Source organism: Clarias gariepinus, chromosome 27, assembly GCF_024256425.1.
Source record: "Clarias gariepinus isolate MV-2021 ecotype Netherlands chromosome 27, CGAR_prim_01v2, whole genome shotgun sequence".
NCBI lineage: Eukaryota > Metazoa > Chordata > Actinopteri > Siluriformes > Clariidae > Clarias > Clarias gariepinus.
In genome coordinates, this window is record NC_071126.1 from 5,022,822 (window position 1) to 5,034,917 (window position 12,096).

General features: G+C 37.7%; 1 protein-coding gene across 1 annotated transcript; it reads left to right on the forward strand.

Moving 5' to 3' along the window:
- The first annotated feature begins 879 nt into the window (after positions 1 to 879).
- LOC128514634 (FYN-binding protein 1) lies at positions 880 to 9,922 on the forward strand. Its single transcript, XM_053488428.1, has 10 exons — positions 880 to 1,066; positions 1,285 to 2,734; positions 4,059 to 4,241; positions 5,337 to 5,610; positions 5,792 to 5,868; positions 6,494 to 6,519; positions 7,306 to 7,465; positions 8,845 to 8,964; positions 9,703 to 9,772; positions 9,856 to 9,922. Exons 1-10 carry the CDS (start codon positions 1,058 to 1,060, stop codon positions 9,920 to 9,922), a joined length of 2,436 nt encoding a protein of 811 aa, XP_053344403.1. The 5' UTR covers positions 880 to 1,057.
- Positions 9,923 to 12,096: the final 2,174 nt, after the last annotated feature.

Sequence of the window (12,096 nt, forward strand, 5' to 3'; positions counted from 1 at the left end):
CGACTTTTTTTTTCCTGATGCAACTTTTCCAAGCATTTATCTCCATTTATGATGTTTTTTCTGACCACATTTCTTTAACACACTTAATGGATCAGGACTGTCCTTCCAAGATTTAAAAATGTGTTGCACAGTTCCTAATTCACAATTTTAGTCGTTTCAGCTCTCCTAGGTTGTTTTCTTTGCGTGATGCAGCCAATCCTTTGACCCGTCTGAAAAAGTGACTTTTTTAGCCAAGCAGTGTACAGAATAAATGTTAAGTAAATGCACAACAATGGCTGAAGGGAGAAAGCTTAATGATAATAGGCTAATTAACGGTTAAAGTTTTTTTTTTTCCAGATTTCTCCTAATTTCCCTTTACAATTTTCTAAACCAGAGATGACTGATGTGGTAGGTAAAAAGGTAAAAACTTCCTAAGCAATGCAAAAATCTATTCAAAATTTTAAAAGGCATCACCCAATTGTGTGTTAGTTAAACACGGACAGTGTTTAGGAATTGCTTGCTACTCAATTGTAATATTTTTATTTAAATGTTGAATTTAAATAATATTTATATTTTTCTCATGATGTACCAACCCTTTATTTTTCATGACATATTTATCTTTTATGGCTACAACTAAATGATTTATTAATAAAATTGTATGATGATTAATGATTCATCCTGGGAATAATCCCTTCAAGTCCTAGGAGAAATTGAGCTGAAACTAGGCGATACCCAAAGCACTCCCTACCACACAGGCAGCTGGCAGGACCACATTCTTTGTGAAAGAAAACAGTCAGAAGTGTGTTGATGACTCGGGCGGAACTCGTCTAACAAGACCAAGTGCTTTTTGGTGATTTACTTGTGAATGGTCTATCTGCCTTCATTCCTGAAACACACACGCGTAGCTTAGGTCACAAGCATAACTTTGGGTTGTTTTGCTTGTACGGATGTAATTTCTTATTGGATTGGATTAATTTAAAGCGGGTTATTTGGTGGATTAACAGTGAGATGACGCAGAATTGATGGTGAAGAAAGTGCTATTTCTTTGAAGAAGGATTACAAATTAAGACAACATACAATGGAACAGGCAAGTTTGCGTTGCGTTTCTTTACATTATTTGAGATGTATATATATATATATATATATATAATTTTTTTTTCTGTTTAAGTTTTTCAGGAAATAGTATAATTCTGTCCTGAGAATTAGATATCAGTTAATTATATTTCATGACTTTGACTTGAAAAAGCCTTTGTATGCCTTGCATTGTGTAAAGGATTTTTCTCTGCTTGTTTTATGGTTTCTTAGGGTGAAATAAAAGTTAAAACCCTGAGGGAAATGTTCCAAAATGATGAATCTTCAAACATCCGATTCAAACCTGCCATCCCGGAGAAACCCAAAAATATTTCCCTAGTATCTCCCACTGGAAAAATCAGCAACCCCCTTATTGCATCTATCAACTCAGCTGTGGACAACCGCCTGGCCCCTCGTGTGGTCTTTAAAGATGACAAAAAGAACCTCAAAAATTCTCAGCCAGAGACTTCACTTATAAAGGCAAAGCCTGTTTTGGTGGATAAGCACCAGAAGAAGCAAGCAGATATTATTAAACAAGCCTTAAATGATAGGAAGATCGTGCTCACGAATCATGTTACTCCAGTCTTAGAACAGACAACCAAACCTGCATCTGTCCCAAAGTCCCCAGCTGCGAGGACACCTGTCAAAGTCTCTCCACCATTTAACAGGAAAAATCCCTCAGAATGGGATGTACCAGTTTCTCCTGTCCTCAATCGTTCATATTCTCCAGTTAATAAGCCTATGATTTTCAAATCTCCTGTTACACCAGTTAGAACAACCCCTAATTTCTCTGCTCCAGTTATTTCTTCTCCTGATGTTTCAATCTCAAAACCTCCTGCCCTAACAGTTCCGGAACCCGTCTTTAAAAATGGTCCCCAAATTAAGAACCCAAGTCCAGAACTTCCTATTAGACTTAATTCCGATTTAAAAAGTCCAAAAGATGAAGTTTTTTCATATGGTTTACCAGAAGAGGCGATCTCCATTCCAGAAAGCCATTCTTTTTTAAATATAAATATTCCACCTCCAATTATTCCTGATGACTTTTCTGATACTGACGCATCTGTTCAAGATGTATCTGCTCTTGTTACTCCTAAGCAATCTTCTGCTGGGGCTTCTCTTCTTGAAACTCCAATTTTCAGCAGTCCAGCTCTGTTTCGTACAGCCTCTCCTATGCCAGCAACAGAAACTCCAGTTTCAGATGCTGCTTTTATATTCAGTCCTTTGCCAACACATTTAGCCCCATCAACAAATGTTGAGTCAATGGTGGAAAGCAGGATAAATCAATCCCACAAAGCGAATGACCACAGAGGGGAGCTCTTGGAAAATCCATTGCCCAGCTCTCCCTTGACCCCTTCATTGTTCTCTGCTCTAGCGAGAGCTGAAGAGAAGTCTCCTGTTAAGCAAAACTCTAGTGATCTGCGTCTGCTTAGCCTTCTAGAAAAGGCTAAACGCAAGTCTACACTAGGCACTCAGTTATCCCCACCTGAATTTCTGCCTGTAGTTGAGACAGGTCTTCCCAACAATAGTCCACTTGAGTCTTCATTACCAGACACAGTCTATGCTGATCCATTCTCACATGTGGATGCTCTAAATGTTCCTGAGCCGATTACTCTTCCTGATATTCCTCCTGTCGATTATGAAGCCAGGGAAGAAGAACCAACAACTCCCAATGACCAAGATCACAGTAAGTCAATGTTTAGTTTTTCAGAGCCTGTTTATACTTCCCGGTCACAATATCTTCTGTACTACACAAGATTTTTAACAAAAATTTGGCTTTAAATGATTTCTGTGTTAGATTGTAAAAAAAAAAAAAAAAACTTAACATTTTAATGCATTGTTAAAGAGAAGGTGTTAGATTTGTTAAGCCACTTTGGTTAGAGCACCTTTACATCTTGTCATTCATGGACTTATCCAGTCAGCCAAACATGAGGCAGTGGAATCATCTCACTCATAATAGTAGATAGTAGATGATAGGAGTAGAACCTGATGTGGGATTTTCCATCCATTTTAAGGTTTGGCTCATTTTGAGATATTATTCTGCACATTTCGATTGTAAAAAATGTTAATTTGAGTTTCCAAAGCCTTTTTTTTAAAACTAGTTTGTAATTTCATCGATCTGTCCTCTCTCCTAGGATGATCTCCTTTTTAATTAAATGTTATTTATATAGCACTTATAACAACTTTTTTTTTTTTTTACTTATTTTTTTTTTTATTCCAGAGGCAATAGTTTCAATATAAAATTAGCCTTATACTAAAGGTAACCTAGTACCTCTTAATAATATAAAATTACCATTAAAAAAAGTGCAATATGCATATTATATAATCAAGCTGTGCTAAGCATATGAAAAGCAAGAGCATTAGAGTCTCACTTCTGAATGATTTCAGAAAGCATATTTCTGATTTAATTGCATTTTATTTTACATTGACATCTATGATATCAAAGTGAAGATGTTAAATGTTTAATGGCTGAGACATGAGCATTAACTGGTTTTGCTAAGTGCAGTATTTAAGGTAGGGTTATTAGAAAAATCTGTAAAACATCTTTAGGGTGTCTGGTGGAGCCATTCATAGCAATATCCTTCTCATGGTTGCTTTAAGCAATGTGATTATCAGGTGAAGGAGGCTCCAAACTGAAATGAAATGAGTTTAAACTGAAGCTTTTGACCTGTATTGCCACGGCTTTACAAATTGAGCTGGTGGTGTTTGATTGGCTGATTGGACAATTGTGTTCAGAATTTCATTTTTTAATCTTTTTGTGCATTTCGATGGACTTTTTATTTAAGAGGGTGTTGGTATGTGAAGCAGCCATGAAATGCTCCTATAGTGGTGCAGGGCAACATGTCTCTCTTATTCAGAATGACTTAGAGGTAGAGCTGTTTGCATATATAAGGTAAATCATCTTTGAAGTAATTCCACATGACTGTGTGTGCTTGACATGTGTAATGCAGTCTTTAGAGTGTGTAGTTATAGAGTTTACCTGTTCATTAACCTCTCAGTCCTCCCTTTAGGCAAAGGATCGCCTGCTCCGAAGATTGTGATTGTACAAAAACCTGCTGTGCCTCCTCCACCTCCCCCCAGAAAGCCCCAGTCAACTGTGCCTAATGGTGACCTCATGCCAGAGAAACCACCTCAGTCTCCAGACACACACATGCAGTCCACCATTCTGCCAAGTCAGCCCCTAGAGGACAATGGTAGAACTACCACAACCAATTTAGAACGTTATTATTGTTATATTTAATATGTCTCTGCAGGATAATTCTTCTGGTATTGGTTAGTTATACAGAGTGTGTTTGGGTAGAGAGTGCACATGAAAACAGCAGCGGCCATGGGGTATTAGCATTATGTTCATTAGTATTTGTATTATGCAGTATTAGCTAAGCTACCTAAAGACAGTGGTGGGAAAGTACACAAATGTGTATTTATACCCTTAGATATACCCTTGGTCAAAAAATATTCAAGTAAAAGTAGAAATCACTTATATGTGTATTGGGGTAAAGTTACAAAAAGACGTATCTTTAAGTACTCAGTATAGGCTTATTCAAATCTCTTTTACTGTGAACGTTCTGTTTAAGTTGATGTCTGCGACCAGCTTCCCTTCTGATATTAAACCCCAACTAACGTTATAAAGCGTTTCACAACAGGAAACACAATCACACATAATAGTCAGCAGGTGGTCAGAAAATCCTGCCTCCACTGTGGTTATGCACCGCCATGACATGCGGTGTAGAGATGTAGACGAGTAAGCGTACACTGTACGAAGTTGTAAAGTGAAAGTAAAGCTTATCTTCTAATAAACCTACTCAAGTAATGTACAGGTGTCCTCCCATAGTCCAATGACTCAAACAACATTTATGCTGACTGGAATCTCCAAATTGTCCTTACTGTATGAAAGGGTGTGTGTATGCTTGTGTTGTGTATGGTTACAGTGACGGTTAATGATGCATGAAAAGAAACTATTTAATAGATGTGTATGTATGTATCACTAAAGTTATTGTCTCTTAGACTATGTCTTGAAAAAGTAACCAAAATCTACAGTATGGTCACAAGCTGCTTTTGTTATATTTACAATTAAAACACACTCAGCAATTTAGCTAGGATTAGGTTCTATTTAAAACAAAAATAATTAATAATATCACACTACTTACAATTAGGCTTCTTACTGTATGATGATAACCAGTACCTATTTACAGTACTAAGCAACTGATGTCATTAAGATTTCTGTAAATGTGATGGGTTGGTCTAGACATCTTTTTTATTATTATTATTATTAATGATTATTGTTACAGAAATCATCATCCCGGCTCCTTTAGCTTTTACATCAAAGGATACAGAAAATGAAGATGAAGAAATCCTGAATCCATTTCAGATGGTTGGCTCACAAGCAGAAGTTCCTCCTGAACCATCATTACCAGATGAAATGCATTTGGGACACTTAAATCTACATCATCAGACCCCAAATATAGACACTACAGATACTGGGGTTCCCAGGACATTGACACCTGAACATTCAAATTTAGTACCAAACTCTCTTTTCAGTTCAACTCTCCCTTCTCCATCAGGGTAAATCTTCAAGATTTGTATAACAATGTAGAACACATACCAGGATAATACCTCTTATACTGTGTGTTTGTTTGTTCTTTAAATAGCTGCTATTATTTTAAACCATTTTCCTGCCAGCTGAATGAATGGATTAGCAAGTTTATAACTTGCCTTTTTTTTTTTGCATAAAAAAAAATTGCAGTAGCACGGAATATGAAGATCTGACACCCAGCAAGAGAAGTAAAGCACCAAAGAAACACCGCAAGGGATCTCCTTTGAGTATGAAAGCATTTTTTTCCTCTGTATGCTCACTCACTCCTTCATCTTCTATACTGGGTAATCCTGTGTACAGGGTCGCGGGGGGCCTGGAGACTTAGGGCACAAAGCAGGGTACACCCTGGACAGGGTGCCAATCCAGGGCAGGGCACTGTGGGAGAAAACCAGAGTGCCCAGAGGAAAACCACCAAGCACGTGGAGAACATGCAAACTCAATGCACACAGAGGCGGGAATCAAACCTGCACGCTGGAGGTGCAAGGTGACGGTACTAACCACTAAGCCATCATGATGCCAGTTTTCCTGGACAATTGATATATAATGTGTAAATGCACCTGGGCAGCATGGTGGCTTATTGGCAGCCCATCCAGGGACCCCAGTTTGTTCCCTAAGCCCCCCCCCCCCCCCCCCCCCCCCCCCCGCGACCCTGTATACAGGATAAAGCGGTATAGATAATGAATCAGTGAGTGAATGCACTTGAATTTTTTGAAAACGTAAGGTCTATTTGATAATTGTATGTTTTTAAGACATAGGAGGACAAAAGGAAAGTTTATACTCAATGAAAGGTCAAAGCTTCAAATTTTTATTTTATTTATTTATTTGTTTGTTTGTTTGTTTGCTTATTTTTAGATCCATATTCTGATACATCACTTGCGGTAAGTATTATTTCATTTACAACTTTTGACAATTATAACTGGCTTGCTGCAATGTGTGTCTTTATTGTAATTAATGTGTCTAATTGTGGGATTAATTAATTTTTGATTCAATATCTTTGATGTAATATCTTGATTTTCAGACAGAGGAGATCCCCAAGAAATCACTGTTTTCCAAGTATGTTTCAATTTAATATTCCATTTAAAAAAAGTAATAATAAATAAATTATATGTATAATATTATGGCGATAAATACATTCTGTGATTGTTTTATATTTTTATATTTGCAGAAAGAACTCTGTGTCAGATGAAAAGGACCTGAAGTCAAAAGAAAAACAAAAGCAGAAGGACAAAGAGAAAGAAAAGGAAAAAGAAAAGACAGCAACCAAAAAGGAAAAGAAAGAGCAGAAAGAGAAGGAAAAAGAAAAGGAGCTGAAGGAGAAGGAAAAGAAAGAGCAGAAAGAGAAGGAAAAAGAAAAGGAGCTGAAGGAGAAGGAAAAGAAAGAGCAGAAGGAGAAGGAAAAAGAAAAGGAGCTGAAGGAGAAGGAAAAAGAAAAGAAAGAACAGAAGGATAAGAAAAAAGGACAAAAGGAGAAGGAAACAGACAAGAAGGAGCTTAAAGAGAAGGAAAAAGAGAAGAAGGAACAGAAAGAAAAAGAAAAGAAGGAAAATGAAATTAGGAAAAAATTTAGGGTAAGAAAATCCAGCGCTGGATTTTTATGCATTGTATTAGGCATTTAGAGAGATTCGGGACTTACTGTATGTCTGTTTATCTATGTCTGTCTGTAGGTCACTGGAGAGGAGGAGGTCTTGTACCAAGCAAAAGTGGCAGAGACAGTTAAGGGCCGTAAAGATGATCTGACGATAAGGGCTGGAGAGACCATCAGCATTCTTCGCACCACTGACTGCCCTAAAGGGAAATGGCTGGCTAGAAACAGCACCAACAAATGTGAGTTAGCTTGAAACACAACATGTGACATAGCATAAAACATGTTAAACATTTCATATTTCTAAGGCACCAATTTTCAGTATCAACTTAACTTCATTTGAGTAAACCTTTGAAAGTGTATTCACTAACGGTTTGCAGTCTCCTGAAATGTTTTATATATTTTTTGGTTAATATGGTTTCTTTGCAAAATCCACTCCAGCATTCAGTGAAAGAGAAGAACGCTTTATGCTTGTGTCCGGTCTATCTCTTCTACAGTAACTGGTTGAAAAGCAAAGTGGTATACGGGTATAAAACAATGTGTTTGGTGCTAAGTGATGAAGATACCTCTCCTTGTAAGATCATCATCTAGCCAGATAACACCCCATCTATTAAACATCCTGCTTTAGGACAAAACAATCTAATAATACACGCACATAAGGAATTCATACTGTAGAGCATGGCCCAGACATTTCAATCTGTAAATTAAAAAAGTATAAATGATACAAAATGCTCAAATTGACAGTCTCTGACTTAGCATCACTTGTATATATTCTAAATACAAAAACATTGAACATCTATTAAAGTATGTGGAATGATTTGCTCTTTCAGTGCAGTGATTGGCGGCACAGTGGTGTAGTGGTTAGCACGGTCGCCACCAAATTCCTGGTTCACATCCCACCTCAGTGTCTGTGTGCATAAAGTTTGCATGTTTTCCCTTTGCATGGTGGGTTTCTTCCGGGTACCCTAGTTTCCTCCCACAGTCCAGAGACATGCAGATTAGGCTAATTTGGTGTTCTCAAATTGCCAGTAATGTGTGAATGTATGTATGAATGTTGCCTGGAAGTCCTACCATGGTCGTAAAAAATATGGAAATGTATACTAGTTGAAATACAGAGTTCATGGATGGATGGATGGATGGATGGATGGATTGATGGATGGATGGATGGATTGATGGATGGATAGGTGGATGGATGGATTGATGGATGGATGGATGGATGGATGGATGGATAGATGGAGGGATGGATTGATGGATGGATGGATGGATGGATGGATGGATGGATGGAGGGATGGATTGATGGATGGATAGGTGGATGGATAGGTGAATTGATGGATGAAGTACATTGATTGCCCTAAGATGGTTCTTACAGGCAACTGACTTTAGATAAGCCCAAAGAAAAACTTTGAATTTGGTTAGGTCTAGTTCTGTTCAACATTCTACTGTTAGTTGTAAAGCCATCTTAGGTTTGAAATAAAAAAGACAAATATTAAAACTCACTTAAGTCATATAATACCAATGGATCCAGACTTCAGGCCACTAAATGTTCGATTTATTTTACTTGAACATAGAATGTATTCTTGTCTGTGATATATCTTATAGCAGTATTATTTTCTGTTTTCAGATGGCTATATCCCACTAAAGTCTGTGGAGCTAGATATTCAGGAGATGATCATGCTAGGAAATAAAGCTAAAGCTAACAACAGGGCCAACAGTAATGGGATCGTACACCCTGAGACCCCAAGTACAGATATCATGTAAGACATTGCTTATTAATGTAAAGTGTGTTACACACTAGTGCTACTGTACATATCTTTAAGAGCATAATTTGGTTGCAATCCTACACTGTTTTTGTCATTGTTGTTTTTACTTTTGCAGATCCTCACCACATTACAGCATGAACCAAGAGAGCTGTAAGTTAATATACTAAACTCCCTTATAAATAAACTTTCTAAACTTACAATCAGCCATATCATAACCACTACCACCAGGTGAATCACAGACACCAGAACACCCAGTGCAGCACAGTCCACAACGTACAGGGCCCAAGAGGTAAAGAGCCCAAAGCCACTGTGTCCCAACTCCCCAGATCCCAGTCCAATCAAGGACACACGGGATTCACCCGGACAAAAGTCTGATTCATAGGGCCCTACCTCACAACCCACAGCACCCAAATGGTCCAATGTCATGGATTGGGTTCCATCCCCGCCCAAGGGGAACCCAAAACCTGAGTGGTTTTAATGTTAAGGCTAATCAGTGTATGATGTAATCATTTGCTTTACATCTCTCATCTGTAGTTTATAGTTGTGCAAACTAACATTCTATTGGCTATGAATCATTCCAGTCAGCGTTTTTAAATCATAAAACTAGAAAACCATTGTTCTGGATATTCTCTCATCCATATGATGTATACTTTATGGCCGTGATTTGACATAGTAGTGCATAGATACAGTTGATTTAGTATAATGTTTTGTATTTTCAGTCGAAGAAGACAGCGAGGAATGGGGTGACGACGATGACACAGTTTTCCTACCAGGTCACGCCAAAGATGAGTAAGTATTAAGACAAAATGTGTATCAAAATATTTTTTATCTTGTGTATTTGTGTATTAATACACTCTTAACTCCTGATACAGGTCTCACGAACACACACAATCTTTCGGACTGGAGAGGATGGCCTTTCCAGACATTAGTGAGTCATAAGAAAGCATGCATTTGTTTTCCATAGACACTTGACTTTATGAGTCACTCAGATATGAGGAAGAATATTAGTTATTAGAATGGTATGAATTCCGAATGTTATAAACTGAAGGCTTGTTTTCTTGGGGTTTAAAAAATAGATTTTTATCTCTTTTTTTTAAATTAATGCTATCAGTCCCACTATTCTTATTAAATAATTAGAGCAGGTTATTGAATAATATGCTTTAAGATAATGATAGTTGTATCTATTGCATTATGTTATATTGTATTATTCACTTGCTAATCTTGCATACTTCAGGTCCTGAGCCACTTCCAGCTCTGACAGCACACACTGATAGAGGTGATAATCAGTAAGTGCCTCCCTGCCTGACTGACATCTTTTAAACATGTGCTCTAAAGTATCTTATACATATCTGTTTGATCTTTTTGTCCAGCCTTATCGTACATACATGCTAACACTTACAGTGCAATGCTAACATCTGCTAGCAAAGAACAAGTGTTGAATAAAAGCAATTTAACTATGGCTGGTCACAGTATTAATAACGTATGCATATATATATATATATATATATATATATATATATATATATATATATAAAGCATTGATGCACTGAAAAGTGCTGAAGTGTACTAGAGAATGAGCTTTAAATAATAAATGTGCCCCAAGCTACATCAACTCTAGATGGCCTATCAGTGTGCACAGGCTGCAGCAATCTACAACACAGGCTACAGTTTTATAGCTTCTACTTTATGTTCACTTTTTGTTTTTTTTATCTGTGAACTGTGATGGTGCTATGGTGTAAAAAAAAAAAAAAAAAATTTAACACATCAAGCTATTTGGAGTTATATCATTCAAGGGTTAAGACATTGGACTACTGATCAGATGGTCATGGGTTCAAATCCCAGCACTACCTAGGTGACATTGTTGGGTCATTGAGCAAGGCCTTTAACACTTAACTACTTAAAAGTCTAATGAGAGAAGCGTAAGTCACCCTGGATGAAGGTATCTGTCTAATTCAACACATGGCAGTTAAAGTAACGTGGCAAATGTGATTAAAATTCTCAGGAATAGAGGCATAAAACGATTTAGACTCTTCGCAGCAGTAAAACATTTAAATGGTGCAAATGTTTTAAAGATGGCCGTATGGTTGTTTGCTCGGAGCCCACTGCAGCTGTTACTGTGAACATTCCGCGAGTGGAGCATCTGACCCTTAAACATTGACAGATAAGTTACTTCTGTCTGTGGGAACTGTACACACGATCATTAACACCACTTGCACATTACAGGAACTCCGCTGGGAGTTATAGTCACATCCCCAGTACAGTCCTAATCTCGCTCCAAGCCATTTCCACATGGTTGGGCCGTTAAAGGAGTTTTAGATGTGAAGCAGACAATCCAATCATGGCTCCGGCATACTGAGAAACCTTTTTACCTTAATGGTATCCAAGCACTAGTGAAACCCTGGAATAAGTACATAAGTGTGGCATAGGATTATAATAGGGAATTAAAGGGAGTTTCTACTACTAAGAATTTTATTCTACACAATCAAAAGTCTTGAACTTCTTGAACATTTACACCAGCCACTCGTGAACCATTTTATATTTACAGCATTTTCACGATATGGATGTGTTCTTAGCATGGATGTTATCTTGCTCCTTTGCAGTTCAAGACATGAAGTGCTCCATAAACTGAGCACCTTCTTTGCACCGAAAACGCCCTCACTGCAGGACAGCACGCCGTAAGAATCAGCTCTCCTGTTTCACTTGTTTGAAACATTTTTAACCAGAAAGCATTTCTCTCACTGCCCATCCATTTCCTCCTTCTTAGGGTGCAAAGAATTAGTGAACCAGTCCCGGTTGCTTCTAGTGCTGTGGAACCAGTCAGTTTGTAAGTTTTTTTTTTTTTAGTGTTGACATGTTCACATACACTCCCACACACACACACACACGTGTATATATATAAACCCAGTAAAAACATGTGTTGAGTGATTTCACTCCTGTACTATGCTGTCTCACAGGTTCTGCATGTAGAATGCGTAAGATTCCCCTGTAAGAATGCTGTCTCCTTAACCTGTCTTTCCTCTTTAAAGCCTCAAACAGGAAGTAGATCTGCAGCTCCTTCCTCCGCCGGATCTGTACGCGGATATTGTTGTGGGGTGACAAGAATTTGTTAATTC